Raw genomic sequence first — 22,634 nt, 5'->3', positions numbered from 1 at the left:
CAAAAATGTAGCAGAGGTTAGGGCAGGCAGAGGGCTCGGAGAATATGGAGAAGATCAAGATAGCATAGGACGTAGCAGAGGTAAGGGCAGGTAGTAGAGGAATCCAAAAATGTAGCAGAGGTTAGGGCAGGCAGAGGGCTCGGAGCATATGGAGAAGATCAAGGTAGCGTAGGACCTGGCAGAGGTAAGGGCAGGTAGTAGAGGAACCTGAAAATGGAGCAAAGATTAGTGCAGGCAGTAGAGGAATCAAAGAACATTGCAAAAGTCAGAGAAGGCAGCAAGTGGTAGAGGAAAAGGAGAACATAGGAAAGGTCAAGACAGACAGCAGGCAGTAGAGGAATCTGAGAACAAAGCAAAGGTCAGAACAGGCAGTCTACAGAAGAGGTATCCGGTATTGTATCAAAAGCCAGTGTAGGCAGCAGGCAGTAGAGGAATCTGAGAATGTAGCAAAGGTCAGGGCAGATAGTAGAGGAATCGGGTGGGCCGAGGGCTCTGAGAATATGGAGACAATCAAGATAGGTATTAGAGGAACGGGCAGTCTACAGAGGGAGGTATCCGGTATTGTATCAAAAGGCCCTTGGACCACAGCAATCATAGCACTGATTGGTAAAGGAACTGTAAAATCCATGATCTTTAGAATTTCCTATAACAAGCAGGGCTTTTTTTTCAGCTGGAACTTGGTGGAACTCAATTCCACCACCTCTGACTCAGGGCCTCTGCTCCCTGCTCACCACTATCGCTTGTAAACACAGGAGTCCGGCTTCTGTGTGTTTACCAGTGATAGCTTGTCTCCCACAGATCTTATCTCCTGAGCAGCTCCCACTGAGTGCAGAATGGGAACAAGGGAGATGCAGGTGCCCGGGGTGCATGGCGGATGCAGACACGGTGTGGTTGACTTCCTGCACCTATTTTCTGAGAATAAAAGCCCTGATAACAAGTCTCCAGTTTCCGACTGTCTCCTACAGCATGACCAAAGTGTTCAACCACTCTGGTAGCACAGTCTGTCTTCTAGTAAGTCTTCAGTCTATGACAATATTCTGTAGCATTACATATAAGGAACGTTCTATGCAGCCCTCTGATGACATGGCTGATTTTAAGGCCCCCTATAATATGCACCTTGAATACCACTGCTATAAGGGATCATGGTTTAGAATCATCCCACCAAATCACCCCATGGTCTCAATAGCGAAAAGGATTAAGCACTATTGTTATGATTTGTTTTAATAATATTGCTTAATCGAATTTAATTAATTGGCCTTCAGTTGGGCACACTATTTGTCTCATTTTTGGAACTGGAGTTGGCTTCAGGTATACGACCGGTAGGTAGGGTTTTTAAATTGTTGTTTTTTTATTTTATTGGGTATAATGTTCTAATTCTCAGGCTTCCCACCAGGCCCGACACCACTACATGTTCCTCCCAATGTTCTCTTACATTCTGCATGGTGATGGTATGATTTGATAGAGGTGTGGAGGACTTTTGATATATTGGAGATTGGATTTGCCTAATTTATGCCATTAGGCTGTCATTCTTGGGCCCAAGGCATTTGAAAATTAGCAGATTGGAGTGTGCACCATGACAAGATTTGTATATGGAATGAACAACTATGGCGGCCCCCGTGTGTGTATAAATCTAGAAATACTGTAGATATATACACAAGCTATACATTGAAATAATATTTCTAGGCAATAGTTATTCATATTAGGTTGAACTCTTTAGGGAACAACCTTCCCCCACCCGCTGATACTCCCCTTTTGTTGAGCCTCCCTGCCGTTTCATTTGAGCAGTCAATAAATACACCTTTTGGGTATAGTGGAGCATGTGTCCTTCTACGAGGAGGCAATGTCTATGTCAGAACTCAGTCAACTGAGCAGAAGGAGAAAGAAGAGGTTGACCCTGTCTTAAGCTCCAGCAGGGTTTCACCACCCCCTTCTGAGCCGAAGCAGGATGGTGATATTCCATGGGTCTAAAGTTGTTCTTACAAGAAAGTCTGTCTTTTTGCCCTGGATAAGAAAAGTAAATTTCTCTAACATGTATATCCTAAAAAGCTCTTTTTTAGTTTGTTTAATTATTATTACTTATTTTATTTATTATTTTATTTTAGTTATTTAATGTAGTTTAGCCATCAGCATAAAATTACAAACTCATATCGTTTCTAATCTTTCAGGTTGAAGACTCTGTTGTAGCCCAGAACATGCACGAGACCATCCTGGAAGCTATGAAGTCTTTAAGTGAAGAGTTTCGTCCACGGACCAAGAGTCAGTCCCTTTCCTCGACGCCCATCACTGTCCCATCCAGAAGGCACCTACCTAACCCACCACCGCCTAGCCAAGTTGGCTTGTCTCGCCGCTCCAGAATTGAAGTTTCGTTGGACAGCTCACCAGCTCCAAAGCCTCACTCCCTGCCTAGGGATCATAGTCCACGATCCCCCGAGGAAGAGGAGAAGCGGCCAAGAGTAGAAGCCATTCAACCTCCAGTAGACTATGGTTCTGCCTCTTCAGATGAGTACGGCTCAAGTCCTAGTCTGCACGAGCCTCCAATATTTTTGCCACCATCTCCAGTTACAGGAGAAACCAACTACATCTCCATGGGTCAGTTTGGGAGGAGGTCTCTAGCGCTGGACCTTGCTTCAGTTCCCATGACATCAAGTGAAGAAGATGGAGGAAAAAATATCAGACTGGAACTTGAAGACAATTATGCCATGATGGGGAAATGTGAGCCACGCCCAGAAGCAGGTTATATGCCCATGCTTCCTGGCAGTCGATCCCAAGATTACATGCCCATGACACCTAACAGTATCTCTCCACCGGCCCCTATAGAACTGGCAGGTTATGTCTTGATGTCCCCATTGGGTAGCTGTTCCCCAGAGCAAGAGAGGACCAGCTGGCCACCTTCTGGAGATATGTCAGTGGGCAGTGCAGACAGCCAAGCTTCAGATTACATGAGCATGTGGCCACTAAGCCGCTCGGCATCTAGTACCCCTCCTCCCGCGGAGAAGTGCTTAAAACTGAGCAATGGTCCTACAAGGATTCCTGCCTCCTACCGTTCACTTCCTCGCTCTTATAAACTGGACCCGGTACCTCCTGTTCGGAACTCTTGCTCCTCATCCTCTGACAGCCTAGAAGAAGTCAGCAGTGGCCGGAGTTGGAGGCCACTTAGTATGTCTGTGGACACTTGGAGGGCAAACACATTGCCAGGAAACTACCGTAGACCACCCAGCCCAGGGGAATATGTCAGCATCAACTTCAGGGCCAAAAAGGAAAAGACAAAAAAGGACTTAGATGTTCCCCAGGCGGAATACATTGCCATGGACACACAGCATCCAAAAGTGGCCAATGGAGACTATACCAAAATGACTTTTGAACCAGAGACATGGCGCTCACAACCTCCATCTGTTACTGACCAAAAAGTTGAGAAGGCTTCAAAGACAACTCCTGAAAGTATGTCTGGCCTGGTAACTGCAGAAGTGAACTCCAGGTCAGTTTCAAAAAAGGCATCACGGCCTACCTCAACTATAGAAAAGACTCTAAAGCCATCAACCGAAGACGATCCCTGGCCCATGGTGGCCAGCGATAACACGTTCAGGCCCATAGCGCCTGCAGATAACAAGCTAAGCCTTACTGCCAAGGTGCCAACAGAGGCCCAAGTGGACAGTGCATTGGGTCTTGCCGAGAAGACAATAGCAACAAAGCCTCCTTCCGAAGACTTGGAACTGAGGGGCCTGCTAGCTGGTTGTAGTCTTTACAATGGGCCTGATCGTAACAGGCTTGTGAGGGGCGATCACCCGGCCCGAACCAGGCACTGTTCTGATAACCTGTCCCTCAACACTGTTGCCTCTTGCAATGGAAATCGGGCGCAATCCAAGGAATCTGGGCTCAATTACATTGATCTGGACCTTGTAAAAGATGTGCGTACCAGTCCACTGACTGCCTATCTTGTGAGTGCTAATGTGCCACAGCCAATGAAGAGCGGGACCCTGGGAGCCAATCCGTGCATCAACACCTATGCCAGCATCGACTTCCAGATGTCGGGAGAGCTAAGAAGGGATAGCAGAGATGGAACAGGTAAAAACGGAGAGTGCATGCATGTGGTACAGTACAAGAATAGTAGATGGAGGTGTAGTCCCAGAGCTCTCTATGCAGATAGACTATTCATTTCAGCAACAACCTTTCCATAAGATTATACCTGCATTTAACATATTTTATTCATGTTATTTATCTGTGAAAGCCTCCCTTGGGTAGACATCCAAAGGGCCCGAGATTTCTGATGGGTGCCGCAATCTTGAATATAATGTCAGTGGCCTCAGCAGATTTAGAGCTGTCACTTAAGTGAAATTCTATAATATTCCCCTCTATTCCTGCCAAGGCTAAAAGGTAATGTAGGAAGTAGAAGGGCAGAGGAGCTGGGCCAGCACAGACTGTAGTTAGACACTCCCAGTTCAAGGGTACATTGCAAGTATTTGTGCTGTGAGATATTGCTATGCTCAGTCAAGCTGTATTTCCCGGGTGCGCCGGGGAGCATTGTATGGGGTGTTTCTTAGTGGGGCATTATGCTAATTTTGATGGGGGGTGGGGGCGTACCATATTTAATCATCCACTACTAAGCTTGTGCTAACCTGATACTGGCTTACAGAATATAGATCAGCCTTTCTCAGCCAGGGCTCCTTGGACCCACCATAAATGCTTAGGGCCCCCCCCCACTCAGGCTGACCAGGTCCAGTAAGTTAGGTGAAGGCTGGAGAGAGGTCCCTCCAGACCCAAAGCACGCTGTAGAAATAGAAATAGCCTGGCCTCCGCACACCTCTCACCTGGCTCGAGTAGTTGGCAGATAAAAGCAGCCTCAGCTCGATTCATGCAAGCTACGCCCTCAACATGTTTTGCCCTGCCCTCAGGGCGTAATCAGAGGTCGAGAGCGGGGCAAAACCTACCCAAACCCAAAAGATCTACTGCCAGGCAGATTAATCCATTACTCCCCAAGGTACCCCCTGGAAACCCTCTAGTAGAGGAACCTTACAACGCCAAGGAGCCCAATAGAAAAATAGCCCGGCTGCCGCACACCTCGTCCATCCCGAGTATTTAGCTGGTAAAAGCAGCATCAGGTCGAGAGGGGGGCAAAACCTATTGGGGGCGTGGCCTCGGATGACTCGAGCTGAGGCTGCTTTTACTGGCTAACTACTCGGGATGGGCGAGGTTTGCGGCAGCCGGGCTATTTTTCTATTGGGCTCCTTGGAGTTGTAAGGTTCCTCTACTAGGGGGTTTCCAGGGGGTACCTTGGGGAGTAATGGATCAATCTGCCTGACAGTAGATCTTCAGCTCCAGCATGAACATTACTAGTTAGAACCATTGACTTGGGACCAGTGATCAATATAAGAGGACACTACACTGACCACTAAACTGAAGGGGAATCCTTTCCACTTATCACCAATGAACACCTGTCCTTTCATAGGCCACCAATAGGCGTTGTTCTGCATTGACCCCCTATGTTAGAGGGCACTTTTCCACTGACCGCCAATGTAAATAAACACTACCATTTGCACCGTGAACCAATGTCAAAACTACAGGTGCTGCTCGAGGCTCCAACGGGTTCTCTTCTATTATCAACCACTGGGAGCGCAGGCAAGGACGGAGCTCGTCCCGACTCCGTAGATACCGATGCAAAGAAAAAGATTCCCATAAGCCGTACACCACAACAAAACCTTGTGTGTGGAAAGTGAAAACAGCCTTAGCCCAGGCTCCATCAAGGCCACTCCCCTAACATGTTTCGCCCCACCCTTGCAGGGTGAACCGCACTGGGATTGTGGTCTGGATGGAGCCCAGGCTTGAGGCTGTTTTCCCTTTCCAAACACAGGGTTGTGTTGGGATGTGCGATTAATGGGACTCTCTTTACAATTTTCATTGTCTTGAGTTTTGTTTCTGGCCATTGTTAATCTAATTTGAGTTGTAGAGCACAGGAGTTAAGGAATGGTCCACCATGGGGGTCAAACATGCTATGTAGGCCCCACGTTCTTTCTTCTTATACATGTTCCTATATTTACAACTAGCTGATCGTGCTAATGTACCTTGAGCTGTTGATAGTCCTTTCCTTTTGAGATATGAACATTATTTCAAGGGTTCCTCCATGGTGAGAATGTTGAGAGAGACTGAGATAGATACTGTAAAGCCCTACCAGTTCTGCTCTGTGGTCAACCTATCCACATTGACGGCTTCCAGTTTGCCCTTGCTGGAGGGGGCATGCTGTGTCCATGTGTTTGCTGCATTAACAGTCATGTGACTGGCTGCTAGAAGGCTAACCCTTACTGAGGATGGACTGGCAGGATCTGCAGGTGGGTCTACTTCAAACCGTCACTGTGGGCTCTGCTTTCCGTACTGATTTGTGAATATTGTCATGGGCGATATTGTGTTGCAGATGCATTTAAAGGTTGGCGCCATCCAAAAACGGAGGTTTCAGTTTTTTGCGTGGTTATTTGAGCTCCCAATCGCATTGCGGCAGCACGACATCCGGCGTATGCCCATTGTCCTGCCCTACCGACTCATCACATTGGGGTGCCCTACACGTCATGCACTTTTTTGAGCATTCATACTAGTGTAGTGCGTGAATTCGTGCCAAATTGCAACTTTTTTTGTGCATTCACAAAACGCGCAAAAATCGCGCTTGTGCTGTTGTTTGGGAATTAACCCTCCAATAGTGCCAAGCAAAGCTTTTGAAGCTCCAAAAGGTGCAGGAGCTTCTTCGGCGTGATTTTCGCACTTAGACCCAATTTACACTTGGCGATTTAGCCTGTGATTCAAAATTGTGTGTAAGATGCACAAGGCGGGTTTGGGTGCCATTTTATTCTGAATGGCGCCACATATGTGGTGCAATTTTTGTTGCGATTGTCAAGTTATGGAATTGCGCAGCTTTTTTTGGGGCGACGACAAACGCGCATAGGGCAGCCCATTGAAGTGAATGTAATGCCCTATGCGTGACAAGCGGAATTGCGTGAAAATTGCCCACACAAAACCGCAAGCGAGAACGTGAGTTCCTGCTACGCGATGTGTGATGGGGGGGATAGAGTAGCTCGTTGATATGAATAGTTCGTTGTGTTACATAGTTTCAAAGGGGGCTGAGTTTGCATCTTTAACAATGCGTTTTGTCGCATCGTGTGCATTTTCACACATGCCAAAAATGTGATTCTTGCTTGGTGGTTTTGGGGTGTTGACAATGAATAGCTCTGCAAATATGTTGCACTTTTTTTTTTTTTTTTTCGTGGTTTTTGTGGATTTCGCAGATGCAGCAAGGAGATCTTCCGTGAGGATCTCCAGTTCCGCCCAACCATCTCCACCAATGAATAAAAACCATATTGCTGATAAACAAATGGGAAGCCCAGCTGTGAGAGGGGGATGTCTTCATTATGTCATTGTGGGCGGGGCTGAGACACAAATTACGGCCTGGGAAATGTCTCCACTGGGATGAATTATTTACTTGCGGGAACGATTTCCTTGGCGCGTTCTGAGAGTTCTAAGAAGTTGGCAGCTTCCTTAAAGCACCACCCTAAAAAGGCCCAATATATATATAGATAAATATAGATATCTATCTATATATATTTTATTTATATCTATCTATCTATCTATCTATCTATCTATCTATCTATCTATCTATCTATCTATCTATCTATCTATCTATCTATCTATCTATCTATCTAGATAATATAATAATATAATATAATATATAAGTGCATGTATATAATTTTTTTTTTCAATAATAAATGATAAAATATATATATTTATTATTGAATAAATAAAAATTATGTACACGTGTGTGTGTGTGTGTGTGTGTGTGTGTGTGTATATATGTATGTATATATATATATATATATACTGTGTGTGTGTGTATGTATGTGTAATATATATATATATATATATATATATATATATATATAATATGTGTGTGTGTGTTTTACTGATTTAACAATTGGGTATTAAAAGGAAAAAAAAAAAAAAATCACCCGTCTTGGGGTCTTTGTACATAGACTTTCAAAATGGGGCGCGGTCATGGGAGCTCCCGGGGGGGGGGGTGTTTATTATTCTCCACAGAAGCTCGATGCGATTCGAGTCGTGGGGAGTAATATAAAACGTTTGCGAGATGTCGGTGCGAGGCGAGCAGGAAGGGTTACCCAATCGCAGCGTGCCAAGGTGCAGCAGGGACAGCGATGAGGACAGACTGTGTCCCAGAATAATAGTCGAGCAAATATTTGAGCATACAACATCGGGCATTGTCCGTGTCACGCAGGGGCTGTCGTCATTCTAGCAGTTCTCCTCCAGTGCAGACTAACGCGTTTAAAGTCCTTTTCATTTTATCACTTAAAGGGGATGTGCAGACGTTTTCTATATATGAAAAAAAAAAAAAAAATTCAAATTTTTTCTATAATACAATATCTTCCTATCCAGCCAGAAGGTGATGCTTTCAGCTGTTTTACACGATACTCGGGTGTCTCTTTTGGCTCCTTTTTTATTTCCTTTTTTTTTTTTTCCCAGTTAGAGAGGCGATCTGAAAGTAAACATCAAACCTGCTGTTTCAAGGATCCTGTGTCCGGGGTGGGCCATATTAAATAATTTGTTTTTCTTCTTTTTTTTTTTCTTTTTAATTTTTTTTTAATTTTCGAAAAAGATTACAGAAAGCCGCATATTAATAGCTAAAAAAATATTTTTAATAATTCTGTAGTATGCAATATTAAACAATTGCAAATGTTATATTAATGATATAACATATTAAAAATTAAAACATGTCATTTCAAAAACAAAGATAAAACCACTGAAACAGCACTTAAAATCCTTTTTATAAAGTAAAATAAACTTGACCTGACAAGCTTATGGCTCATTCATACATTCGGCTATACTGCTGTCCTTCTAAAAAGCATTCTGCGGTGGATCTGCGTTTGGCGCATGCGTTAGCAAATGCATGGGTGTACTCACCTGTAGGGCAAGCCCATTCATTTCAGTGGGCTGCCCTACGCAAAAAAGAAGGGTGCGAAATGGCGCTGAACCTCATGGTTGCTGTGGCTTTTTTTTATTTTTTATGAAGCTTTAATGCAGACCACTTTTTTTAAATAAATCTATTAGGCAGTTCATTTTTTTTTTTTTTAAAAGCTATAACGCAGCCCACTTCTATCTATAATGCTATATTGCAGTCCATACTTCTTTTTTTAGATAGATAGATAGAGAGATATATATAGATATAGATATATATCTATCTTAGAAGCTATAACGCAGCTCACTTTTTTTTTAAATTGTTTTTTTTTTAAATCTGACGCTATAATGTAGTCCACTTTTTTATTATAGCTTCTAAGATATATAAAAAAAAATAATTAAAAAGCGGACTACATTACAGCTTCATAGATAGAAAAAAAAAAAAAAAAAAAAAGTGAGCTGCGTTATAGCTTCTAAGATATATAAAAGAAATAACGCAGCTCACTTTTTTCTTTTTTAAATCTATGAAGCTATAATGTAGTCCACTTTTTTTTATAATTTTTTTTATTTTTATATATATATAAAATATATAATAGCGTCATAGATTTAAAAAAATTTAAAAAAGTGAGCCGTGTTTAAAGCTTCTAAGATATATATAAAAAATCTATGACGCTATAATGTAGTCCACTTTTTCATTATAGCTTCTAAGATATATATATATAAAAAAAAAAAACGACTATATTATAGCTTCATAGATTTAAAAAAAAAAAGTGAGCTGCTCTATAGCTTCTAAGATATATAAAAAAAAAATAACGCAGCTCACTTCTTTTTTTTTTTTTTTTTTTTATATAATATAGTCCACCTTTTTTTTCTGAACTTGAATTCTTAATCATCCAGGGCTCAATTTGGAGGTTGGCAGCAGCCCTCAGACAGTAGGGCGGTGGCTGCCATCGTCCTCTCTGTGCCCTCTTTTTTTTTTTTTTTTCATGAAAAGTGTAATATTTATTCATCTCCCAGTAGCTACCCGTCATGTTGCCGCCCATCCCCCCACCCCCCGCACTCGTAAAAACGCCACTCTGGGGTCGCTCAGCTCCCTTTCATGATTTGGTTATTTATGGAGGCGGCAGATGGGACGACAAGGGTGAGAAAAGCGGGCACAGCTGCGAGTTCATAGGGCGCTCTGTTAGGTCTCCCGTGGGCATTTCTTCTAAAAATCCGGACAATTTTTTTTTCCTTAACCTATAAAATAAAAAAATGCGCTTTTCTCTGGCCGCACCCCGCCTCCTAGATATACTGCAAAGCTAAGAACGGTTTACATTTTTTTTTTTCCTTTGCGTTCTTTGTACTGATGGCGGGCGTATCTAATCGACATTGATGTATTATTGTCATATGTTGGCGACGCCCTAAACTTGCTTTACACTCCACCCCCTCCCCCCCACCTTCCGTCCATGAGAAAAGGGTAACCCTGCCTCGAAGCTATGCTGTTAGGTCTCTTTCACACATACAAAAAAAAAAAAAAAAGATATGGCAACTCTCATAATGAGCCCAACAGGTGTACAGACCCGGGAACTCGGCACAGGGATGGTGGGAACCCCTCATAATGGGCACAGCAGGTATACAGACCTGGGAACTCAGCACAGGGATGATGGGAACCCCTCATAATGGGCACAGCAGGTGTACAGATCCAGGAACTCATCACAGGGATGGTGGGAACCCCTCATAATGGGCACAGCGGGTGTACAGACCTGGGAACTCAGCACAGGGATGATGGGAACCCCTCATAATGGGCACAGCAGGTATACAGACCTGGGAACTCAGCACAGGGATGGTGGGAACCCCTCATAATGGGCACAGCGGGTGTACAGACCTGGGAACTCAGCCCAGGGATGGTGGGAACCCCTCATAATGGGCACAGCAGGTGTACAGATCCAGGAACTCATCACAGGGATGGTGGGAACCCCTAATAATGGGCACAGCAGGTGTACAGATCCAGGAACTCATCACAGGGATGGTGGGAACCCCTAATAATGGGCACAGCAGGTGTACAGATCCAGGAACTCATCACAGGGATGGTGGGAACCCCTAATAATGGGCACAGCAGGTGTACAGACCCGGGCACAGGGATGGTGGCAACCCCTCATGATGGCTGGAGGGACTACTTGCAACCCCCATTCCCCCTCCCTCACACAAAATAAATTTATATCTTTTGTTAAGATTGAGGAATAGATTTAAAATGTTGGTGCCTGGAGTTTAGCTTTAAAATTCTGGGTAATATTGCGCTCATTTACATGAGCGAATGACCCTCACAGATGGTAAAAAAAATTTTAAAAGATCATCCTGAGCTTAGGAACTAAGCTAAAAAAAATGGCAAGAGATAGATTGGTCTAATTCATACTAGTAACATGCTGCATTGTGGTACTATTAATTTTGAATAGCCTCCTGATGCAACAAAGGATTGCACATGTGTTGCAGAGCGCCGCAGAGGATTACTTTGGTAATAAAAAATGAATAAAGCTTGTGTGTAATTTCAAGCATGCTGGGGTGGAGTTGTCGGTCCATTCATTTTGAACGCGGGTTGTCTTAAGCCAACGCACCCCGGTGTTATTGGGGAGGAAAAATGCCCTGGTGGTGGGTCGTCTTTGGGAGAAGAAAGTCACAAGAAGCGGTGGGCAGTGGCAGAAAAAAAGATGCCTTGTTGGTGTAATAGGAATAAAAAAAAAAATGCCCCTGTGGTGGATCCAGTGGGTGGAGAAAGGCCCTATAAAGTGATGGTCAGTGGCAGGGAAAAAAAAACCCTGGTGTCATTGAGAGGAAAAAAAATGCCCTTGTGGTAGGTCATTAGGAGGAGAAAGGCCCCAGGAGAAAATGCCTCAATGGGAGGCCACTGCGAGGAAAAAGGCCCCAGAAGTGGATTCAGTGGCAGGAAAAAAAATCTTGGTGTTGTTGGGAGGGAAAAAAAAAACCCCTGGCGGCGGTTCATTGGGAGGAAAAGGGCCCCAGAAGTCACGGTCAGCGGCAGGGAAAAAAAAAAGATGCCTTGGTATTTGTCATTGGAAAAGAAAAAAATGCCACAGTGGTAGGATAATCGGGAGGAGAAAGGCCCCTGAAGTGAAAGTTAGTGACAGGAAAACTTCCTGGGTAGTGTCATTCGGAAGAAAATGTGCCCCAGAGGTGGGTCATTGAAAGGAAAAATGCCACTGTGGTAGGATAATAGGGAGAAGAATGTCCCCAGGAATGGTGGTCAGTGGCGGAATGAAACTGCCCTGTTATCATTGGGAGGAAAGAATGCCCCGGGCTGGTTGGTCATTGAGGGGAGACCCCTAGAATAGGCTATTAGCGGCAGGAAAAATTCCTTGGTGGTATCATTAGGAGCCAAATATGCCCCAGGGGTGGGTCATTGGAAGGAAAAATGCCTTGGTGGTATTGTCGTTGGAGGACAAAAGTTCCTGATGGTGGGTCATTGGGAGAAAAAATGGCCAAGAAACGGCAGTCTGTGGCCGGTGGGGCATTGGAATAGCAAGGCCCCATAGGTGGCAGTATGTAGCAGGAAAAAATTATGCCTTGGTGTCCGGTGTCAATGGGAGGAAAAAATAGCCCAGTGGCAGGTGATTGGGAGAATAGCCCCTGAAATAGTGGTCAGTGGCAGAATAAAGAATTCCCTGTTGTCTTTGGGAAGCAAATGCTCCAGGGGTTATGGGTCATAGAGGGGAGACCCCTAGAAGAGGCTATTAGTGGCAGGAGAAAATGCCTTGATGTTGTCATTGGTATGAAAAAAAATGCCCTGGCATTGCATCATTGGCTGCAGAAAGGCCCCAAAAGTGGGGGGGTAATGGCAGGAAAAATGCCTTGGTGTTGTCATTAGGAGGAAAACATGCCCTGGAGGTGGGTCATTGGAAGGAAAAATACCCTATTGGTGGGTCATTGGGAGGAAAAATGGCCCAAAAATGGCAGTCCGTGACAGGAAAAAATGCTTTGATGTCAGTAGGATGAAAGAATGAGCCAAAGGTGGTGTTCGATGGCAGGAAAAATTTCTGGAATTTGTGGAATTTCACCAGTGGTGGGGCACTGGGAAGAGAGAGGCCTCAGAAGTGGTAGTCAGTGACAGGGAAAATTGCCCTGGTGTCATTTGGAGGAAAAAATAACTTGATGCTGGGTCACTGGGAGATAATCCTCCAGAAGTGGTGTATGATGGCAGGAAAAATGTCCTGGCATCATGGGGGGGGGGGGGGTAATTGCACCGGTAGTTGGTCACTGGAAGGAGAAAGGTCCCAAAAGTGGTGGTCAGTGGTAGGAAAAAATTAAATGCCTTGGTGTCATTGGGAGGAAAAAATACCTCGATGGTGGGTCACTGGGAGGTGAGGATGCCATGTCAGAATAAAATTACCTGGTGTCATTAGGGGGAAAATTACATTGGTGGAGATCATTGAGAGGAGAAAGGCCCCAGAAGTGATGGTAAGTGGCAGGAAACAAATGCCCTAGTGTTATTGGGAGGAAAAAATACCTCAGTGGTGGGTCACTGGCAGCTGATAATGCCCCTAGAAGTGGTGGTTGATGGCAGGAAAAATGTCCTGGCATCATGGGGGGTGGGGGAATTGCATCGGTAGTTGGTCACTGGGAAGAGAAAGGCCCCAAAAGTGGTGGTCAGTGGTAGGAAAAAATGAAATGCCTTGGTGTCATTGGGAGGAAAAAATACCTTGATGGTGGGTCACTGGGAGGTGAGAATGCGATGTCAGAAAAAAAATGACCTGGTGTCATTAGGGGGAAAATTACATTGGTGGAGATCATTGGGAGGAGAAAGGCCCCAGAAGTGATGGTAAGTGGCAGGAAACAAATGCCCTAGTGTTATTGGGAGTAAAAAATACCTCCAGTGGTGGGTCACTGGGAGGAGAAAGGGCCCCAGATGTGGCGGTTAGTGACAGGGAACAAATGTCCTGGTGTCACTGGGAGGAAAAAATTTCCCAGTGGTGGGTCACCGGGAGGAAAAAGCCTCAGAAGTGGTTGTTGGTGGCAGGGAAAAAAAAAAACTCATGGTGTAATTGGGAGGAAAAGATACCTTGGTGGTGGGTCAGTGGAAGGAGTAAGGCCTCAGAAGTGATGGTAAGTATCAGGGTAAAAAAAAAATTCCCTGGTGTCGTTGGGAGGAAAAAAATACCTCAGTGGTGGGTCACTGGCAGCTGATAATGCCCCTAGAAGTGGTGGTTGATGGCAGGAAAAATTTTCTGGTGTAATTAGAGGGGAATTGCACCAGTGGTGGGTCACTGGGAGGAGAAAGGCCTCAGAAGTGGTGGTAAGTAGCAGGAAATAAAATGTCCTGGTGTCATTGGGAGGAAAAAAAAATACCCCAGTGGCGGGTCACTGGGAGGAGAAAGGGTGCCAGAAATGGTGGTCGGTGACAGGGAAAGATGTCCTGGTGTCACTGGGAGGAAAACATTCCCCAGTGGTGGGTCACTGGGAAGTGAAAGACCCCAGAAGTGGTGGTAAGTGGCAGGAAAAAAATGCCCTCATGTCATTGGGAGGAAAAAGTACCTTGGTCGTGGGTCACTGGGAGGAGAAAAGTCCCAGAAGTGGTTGTCAGTGGCAGGGAAAAAAAAATGTCCTCAACTCACATGGGTAGGGAAAATAGCAGCATTTAAAATGCAAACACTACCCAAAATCCTGTATTATTTTAGTTCCCTCCCGGTTGTAATTGCTAACAAATTTTTTACGCAGATTAATACGAAACTTAAAAACTTCATCTGGAATGGTAAAAAAAACCCAGAGTGGCATTCTCTATACTGACTTCCACCAAATTGGCAGGAGGAATGGGACTACCAGATGTTAGAAACTACTACTATGCCTTGTTACTAGATCAAATGAAGTATTGGTTTTCCTCTTTCAGAGGATAAACTATGGACCAACATTGAAAGAGAAGTAACTTTAGGACACGATATGTATGCATTGTCTTTGGCTACCTATTTACTCAATAAAAAATATAATATTCCCAACCTACTTAGTATTAAAGCCACCCTGATGGCGTGGAAGATCCATAGAGTAGTACAGGCCGGCAACTCGACAGCTTCTCCATAGAAAATATTTATTTGGGCATTACAGCAATAACAACATCCAAAAATGTTGACGCGTTTCGGCCTTAGGCCTTCATCCAAAAGCATCCTATCCAAAACTAAAAGCTGGGACAAAATTGATACAATACGATTGCCTGTAAAAATACTAGACTATTGTAAAATCCGCATATCATCAAAAGACTGTATTACACAAGGATATAACCTGTATAAGGACTTCGGGATACAAGAAATTAATATCAGGTAAAATTTGAAAGATGCTCTCGCCTAAAGAACTTCATCCCCGATAATAGTATAATGATCCCTACAATTATTTGGCAATACCAAACTAACAAAAGAGAACAGAGGAAAAGGGGAATTCCCCGTATTCTATGAGCTCCTCTCTGCATCACCCCCCCAAGAGTACAAAAATCCCCACATGCTTAAATGGGAAAAAGATTTATCGCAGAATTTCTCAGGAGACCAATGGAGGAAGGCAATCTTAATATGTAGGAAGGCCTCCTCTTGTACAGATCGTTGGGATAATTTTCAAAAAATCCTAAATAGATGGTATTTGACTCCGTACAGATTATCAAAAATGTACCCCTCCTCATCACCGTTGTGTTGGAGGTGCAATGAACAAATAGGAAACCTACACCACACCCTATGGAGCTGTAAAAATTGACATAGTTTCTGGAAAGCTATCTCCACATTCCTAGCGGATTTCACTGGTGACCTAATTGATCTCACTCCTGCTATGGACCTATTAGGAATAAATCTTGACATCTACCCTCTAATGTTTAGAACAGGGGTCTCCAAACTGCGGCCCGAGGGCCAGATGTGGCCCTTTGCTAGCCTTTATCCGGCCCTTGGGGCACTATTCTTCCCAATGATATGAGGAACTATTCCTCCCACTGACACCAGCAATGGGGCACAATGTCTTCCACTGATACCAATGATGGAATACTACTACTCCTAATACCAGTAATGGGGCACTACCCCTCCTACTGACCACCAACCCTGAGGCCATATTTATTCTCACTGATGCTGGGTCTGGGACATTTTCTACCCCCACTGGCCAAAATCCGGCCCTCCTAAAGTCTGAAGGACAGTAGACTGGCCTTTTGTTTGAAAAGTTTGGAGACCCCTGGTTTAGAACAATAGTAGCCCATATACTCATAGCAGCAAGGATTACAATTTCTAGTATGTGGAAAACCTCTGATGCCCCGAACTTATCCAATGTTATTTTTAGATTGAATATTCAAGCACAATATGAGCTGATGTTGACATACAAAAATTATTCTACGACTAGTTATAAAAAAAAAATGGCAAGCTTGGATGGTCCACCCTAGAGCTTCCAATTATCTAAAGTACTGTAACTTGTAAAAAAACTGACCTTCAAATTAAAGTTTAGGTGTAAATTATCTCTTTCATATTGAACGTAACAGCTTAATAACCGGTCTCCACTTACAGTTACAGAACCCAAATGGGGTAAGCGAGACCTGATATTTTAAGCTTGATATCATCTTGTTACCTTTTATACCTTTTTTTTTAATTACCTTTCGGATGTACCTATTTTTAACGTATGCTAATAAGAATCTATGTTAGTGAATCATTTACTATCATGAACATACGCTCTTGTTGTTGCAAAAATAAATTTCAAAAAAAATTTAAAGTGGGGGAAAAAAATGTCCTGTTGTAATTGGGAGGGAAAAATACCTCGGTGGTGGGTCACTGACGGCTGATAATGCCCCTAGAAGTGGTGTTTGATGGCAGGAAAAATGTCCTGGTGTCAGAGGGGAAAATTGCACTGATGGTGGGAGGACTGGAAGGAGAAAGGACCCAGAAGTGGCGGTCACTGGGAGGAAAAAATTTGCCAGTGGTGGGTCACGGGGAGGAGAAAGGCTTCAGAAGTGGTGGTCAGTGGCAGGAGAAAATAAATGCCATGGGTCATTGGGAGGAAAAAATACCTTGGTGGCAGGTCACTGGGAGATGATGCTGATGATTGATGGCAGGAAAAATGTCCTGGTGTCATTAGGGGGGTAAATTGCACCACTGGTGGGTCATTGGAAGGAGGCCCCAGAAGTGGTGGGCAGTGGCAGGAAAAAATAAATGCCCTGGTGTCATTGGGAGAAAAAAATGCCTCAGCGGTGGGTCGCTGGGAGGTGATAATGCCCCAGAGGTGGTGTTCCATGGCAGAAAAAACAGCCTGGTGTCGGGGGAAAAATTGACGGGAGGATTTGGTGTTTTAATACCTGGGTGGTGGGTCATTGGCAGGAGAAAGGCCCCAGAATGGTGGGCAGTGGCAGGAAAAAATAAATGCCCTGGTGTCATTGAGAGGAAAAAAAAAAACCTCATTGGTGGCTCACTGAGAGGTGATAATGCCCCAGAGGTAGTGTTTCAATGGCAGAAAAAATTGACCTGGTGTCTTTAGGAGAAAAATTGCAACAGTGGCAGGAAAAAAAAAAAAAGTCCTGCGAAATACCTTAGTGGTGGGTCACTGGGAAATAATGCCCTAGAGGTTGTGTTCGATGGCAGGAAAAGTGTCCTGGTGTCATTAGGGGGGAAATTTGCACTGGTGGGGGGGTCACTGGAAGCAGAAAGGCCCCAGGAGTAGTGGTGGTACAGTAAGTGTCAGAGGGAAAAAAAATGCCCTGGTGTCAATGGGAGGAAAAATTACCTCGGTGGTGGATCACTAGGAGGAGAAAGGCCCCAGAAGTGGTGTTTGGTGACAGGGAAAAATGTCCTGGTGTCACTGGGAGGAACAAATTCCCCAGTGATGGGTCACTGAGAGGAGAAAGGTCCCAGAAGTGGTGGTCGGTGGCAGGAAAAAAATAGAAAGTGGTGGATAGGAAGTGCTTATGATGTCACCAATGACATCACAGAACTTTTGTTTCCTGTGCTGCTACAAAGCCCACCTCCATCTCCCCACCACGCTCAAAAAGCTGTCAATGCACAATACAGTTGGCCTTACCTGCCTCCTGGCAATGGTTTATCTATAATTAATTTTGGGTTTCTGTTAATTTATGTTGTCTCTTTTGCTTTATAACTCTCAAATTTCTTTATTTTCCCCCTAGAATGCTAAAAATTGTATCCAGGGACTCGACCAAGCTCTTCTCATGAAAACCAAGATGGCTGAACTGGCGTATTCTGCACAAAACTATTACCGTTTTTCTATTTGCACTTTCTGTAAATCTTGCATCTGCCGGAAGCTTCAGGATTGGTCTTTTCGATGTGGGGGAAAAAAGTGCCTTTTTGTTTTCTTTTGCGAGATGGGATTTTTTGTTTTTTTTCTGGAATTGCAGTTGACAATGTTGGTCTTGGCCGCCATCGCACCCTACTCACCCTTGCAACGGGAACGGACGGCCAGCGCACAGGGAGGAAACCTTCAACCCAATAGGTCAAGTTTACGAGAGAAACACTGAATGTATAGGATGGGTTTCTTGGCCAAAAAGTAGATTATATTTTTGGTGCTGGCAGCAAGCTGCTTCATGGGGTGAGTGCTGATTTTACCGGTGCGTTGGCCATTTTGAGAAATGTTAGAAATTTCTACCTGAATGCGTGAGGCTACGTATGCCTTAGCGAATATATTTGACCGCCTTGTTGACATCTCGCAAAATGTCCGCCAATACCGAACCCTGGGTGGGTATGAGAATTTTTTTGCTGAGTTTACCATAGAAATGGATATTGGTACTAAAAGGATGGAAATTCCACTGTGGTTAAACATAGAAGGTACGATGTAAAAGGAGAGAGTAAGGGGGCCGCCATGGCTTCAAAACCATTTGCTGTCCAATTCCCAGAGCCACATGTAGCTGCAGACGGTGCGCCAAGCGGTGACTAACCGTCATTCAGACACACAACCGTACCACATGGCTGCTTGACCCCCCCTCCCTATTTCTCTAGAAGTAGGGTGGGGGAAGATTTTTGCATTTTTTAATACTTTTCTGATACTACAGTCCGTTTTTGTGGGGATGTTTACGATCCAATGGACGTGCACCTGCCAGTGACACGGCCTCAAGGCAGCCATATTGTATCTTTAACCAATACACGAGGGCTTGAGCCCTATTCAACAGGGACCTTCCTGTCACTATGTGAGAGTTTAAGCCTGCTTCACCAGGGACGTTCCTGCCAATACACAAGGGCTTGAGCTCGCTTCACCAGGGATGTTCCTGCTCATACGTGAGGGCTTGAGCCCATTTCACCAGGGACGTTCCTGCCGAAGGGTGAGTGCTTGAGCCCGCTTCACCAGGGACCTTCCTGCCACTATGTGAGGGTTTGAGCCTGCTTCATCAGGGATGTTCCTGCCAATACATGAGGGCTTGAGCCCATTTCACCAGGGACGTTCCTGCCAATAGGTAAGGGCTTGAGCCTGCTTCACCAGGGACGTTCCTGCCAATACGTGAGGCCTTGAGCCTGCTTCACCAGGGATGTTTCTGCCAATACGCAAGCCCGCTTTACCAGGGATATTCCTCCCAATACATGAGGGCTTGAGCCTGCTACACCAGGGACGTTTTTGCCCATACATGAGCCCACTTCACCGGGGAGGTTTCTGCCCATACGCGAGCCCACTTCACCAGGGACGTTCCTGACATTATGTGAGCCTGCTTCACTAGGGACGTCCCTGCCAATATGTGAGGGCTTGAGCCCGCTTCACTAGGGACGTTCCTATAGGTACAAGACACTCAATCGACTAGGAGTCCTCTTTGTGCAAGGGGCGGGTACTTTGTATAAGTGTGTGTCGGCCTTGAAGTCCTTTCAGATCAATTTACTTTTTTGAAACCAAGAGAAAAAAAAATATATATGTATGTATGTATAGATGTTTATGCAGATGATATAATATATAGAGTAAGATTAAAGTATTATGGGGGTGGATGTAGGAATCTTAAATGATGGAGTTGCGTATTATCCAGGTGACGCTCAACAGGCGCGGTTTAGCACCAAATCACGGTAAAGCCTCCCTGATGGTTCCTCATGGTAATCCTGAGGCTCAGGGAGGACCTATGTCTGGACTTAATGATTTCACAGGTGTCAATATATGCAAGAGACCGTTTTATATATCCCCCTCAATGTGCTGCTTTATACCTGGATAATACCAAAAAAAAGGAAATGGTACTTAAAGCGTTAACTTACAAGCTTGTCTCCCCCCCCCCCCCCCCATATTTAGTGGGTTAGTGGAACATTCCAAGATTTGATGGTGCTATGGGGGTGGGGCTGAGTAAGAAACTGGAATCTGAGCCAATGCGAATGCTCACTTTGCCATAAGGGTGTCCTGGATTTGGCTAGTGAACTATTTCCAACACCAAGGGGAGGGTAGAGGGTGCTCGAAAGATGGGAGCCGCCAGAAGCCAGGAAATTTGCCTTGTATAAGCTAAGTCTATTAAATAAAGTGTTTTGAAACGCCTTTTGGAGCCGAGTGTTTTTTTGTTTTGTAGTGGGGGGGAAAAGGTCTTCCTTACGACAGGCACTGATCTTCACATGGTCCACCTCTACCCTTTGGAAAGAAAGGAGTAATACAAAATCTTACGAAATTATCAATTTTTATAAAACTGCTGGTGGGTCCCTTAGGGAGACCCCCTTCCCCCATCTCTTGTACTGGTGTCACCTGGACAATTGAGAAAAATTACCTCCTGATGAGGTCAGATAGCTCATTTTTTTTCTACTCCTTCAAACCCTTGGACATCTCTGAAAAAAATTTGCTGTACGAATGTCACAGCATTTGCCCAGCGGTCATGAAGGTGCCTAAATGTTATGATCTTTAGCTCCATCTAGTGGTCATTATGTGATATTTTACTGATTCAAATATTTCAGGAAAATGTTGCATAATGGCCACTAGTTGGAGCTGATGATAATAGGAAATAAAAGTATTCAAAAATGGATTATTTATAATGGCTGTGCAAATGCTATGATGTTTGCACAGCAACATTTTTTTTATAAATTGCTGTCTCCACTGAGAGTGGTCAGAATTTTTTCCAGAGGCGATCATCAGGACCTGCAGCATCTTAAACTGTAACTCCATGCCAAATTTATTTCTGTGTTTGAGTGGAACAGTGATTGATTTCTCTGTCAAGTCTATACTGCTGTCTAGATCGTTGGGGGGAGTTGGGAAATATCTGTGGCAGGTGGACCTTGTCTTTTCACCCGAACTACAGTGGTGACCAGCTGAGATGGATGTTACCTGCCCTCTAGTGGATTCCATGTACAAGTAATTTAAGCTAGCAGTGAGTTACATACACTATATTACCAAAAGTATTGGGACGCCTGCCTTTACACGCACATGAACTTTAATGGCATCCCAGTCTTAGTCGGTAGGGTTCAATATTGAGTTGGCCCACCCTTTGCAGCTATAAAAGCTTCAACTCTTCTGGGAAGGCCGTCCACAAGGTTTAGGAGTGTGTCTATGGGAATGATTGACCATTTTTCCAGAAGCGCATTTGTGAGGCCAGCCACTGATCCCTGAACGACCGCAACGTACAGGGATATACAATGTAATACTGACATATAATCACACACATAGATTGGACTTGTGTCTTTTTTTCAACCTCACCTACTATGTAACTATCTTGGACGAGAAGGCCTGGCTTGCAGTCTCCACGCTAATTCATCCCAAAGGTGTTCTATCGGGTTGAGGTCAGGACTCTGTGCAGGCCAGTCAAGTTTCTCCACCCTAAACTCACTCATCCATGTCTTTATGGACCTTGCTTTGTGCGTGCAAAGGTGGGCAGTCATTTTGGAACAGGAAGGGGCATCCCCTTAATGTAACCTCAAAGTTGGGAGCATGAAAATGTCTTGGTATGCTGACGCCTTAAGAGTTCCCTTCACTGGAACTAAGGGGCCAAGCCCAACCCCTGGAAAAACAACCCCAAAACCCCTAACCCCCCCCCTCCACCATATGATTTGGACCGGTGCACAAAGCAAGGTTCATAAAGACATAGATGAGCGAGTTTGGAGTGGAGGAACTTGGCCCTACCCTGAGCAGAGTCCTGACCTCAATCCAATAGAACACCTTTGGGGTGAATTAGAGCAGAGACTGTGAGCCAGGCCTTCTCGTCCAACATCAGTGACTGACCTCACAAATGTGCTTCTGAAAAAATGGTCAAACATTTCTATAGACACACTCCTAAACCTTGTGGACAGCCTTTCCAGAAGAGTTGAAGCTGTTATAGCTGCAACGGGTGGGGCCAACTCAATATTGAACCCTACGGACTAAGACTGGGAGGCCATTAAAGTTCATGTGCGTGTAAAGACTGGTGTTCCAATACTTTTGGTAATATAGTGTATTATGGCCAGCCATTTAAATTGGTTTAGCTCTGTGGTTCTGCACAAGGTAATATAAGGTCTGCCGTGTTACTGGATGACAGGATCATGTATGGCTGCTAAGTTCCTCTCCTTGTTTTCAGGGGGAGGGTTTAGTAGCAATGCATGCCTTTTATCAGTCAGAGTTGCACAAACCCTTTGTAATCCAATTCTTTTATGGTAGCACAGCACGCTGGTGGCACGAAGGGCGAAGATGCCACAATAAGGAATCTTTGCTACCACCGATCTTCTTCTCCCCTGGAGATCTGTTTTTGAAAGTCTGCTACACCACAACTGCATGCATTAGACATGGTGGAGGCAAGGTCCCAAGCACAGCACTGCTGCCGTGGCATATATACC

At 44.6% G+C, this 22,634-nt stretch overlaps 1 protein-coding gene across 2 annotated transcripts in view; it reads left to right on the top strand.

Annotated features, from left to right (window-relative positions):
* LOC141133620 (insulin receptor substrate 1-like) overlaps positions 1-20,382 on the top strand; it is a 60,845-nt gene extending 40,463 nt beyond the window's left edge. For both annotated transcript variants that reach the window (XM_073623099.1, XM_073623098.1), the window contains 2 exons: positions 2,166-4,062; positions 18,059-20,382. In XM_073623099.1, coding sequence (XP_073479200.1) covers positions 2,166-4,062; positions 18,059-18,066 — 1,905 coding nt within the window. In that variant the 3' untranslated portion in view covers positions 18,067-20,382. The remainder of the gene's footprint in view (positions 1-2,165; positions 4,063-18,058) is intronic.
* Positions 20,383-22,634: the final 2,252 nt, after the last annotated feature.

The sequence above is a fragment of the Aquarana catesbeiana genome, linkage group LG03, assembly GCF_042186555.1.
Source record: "Aquarana catesbeiana isolate 2022-GZ linkage group LG03, ASM4218655v1, whole genome shotgun sequence".
Taxonomy (NCBI): Eukaryota; Metazoa; Chordata; class Amphibia; order Anura; family Ranidae; genus Aquarana; species Aquarana catesbeiana.
This window is presented reverse-complemented; position numbering and strand designations above follow the sequence as displayed.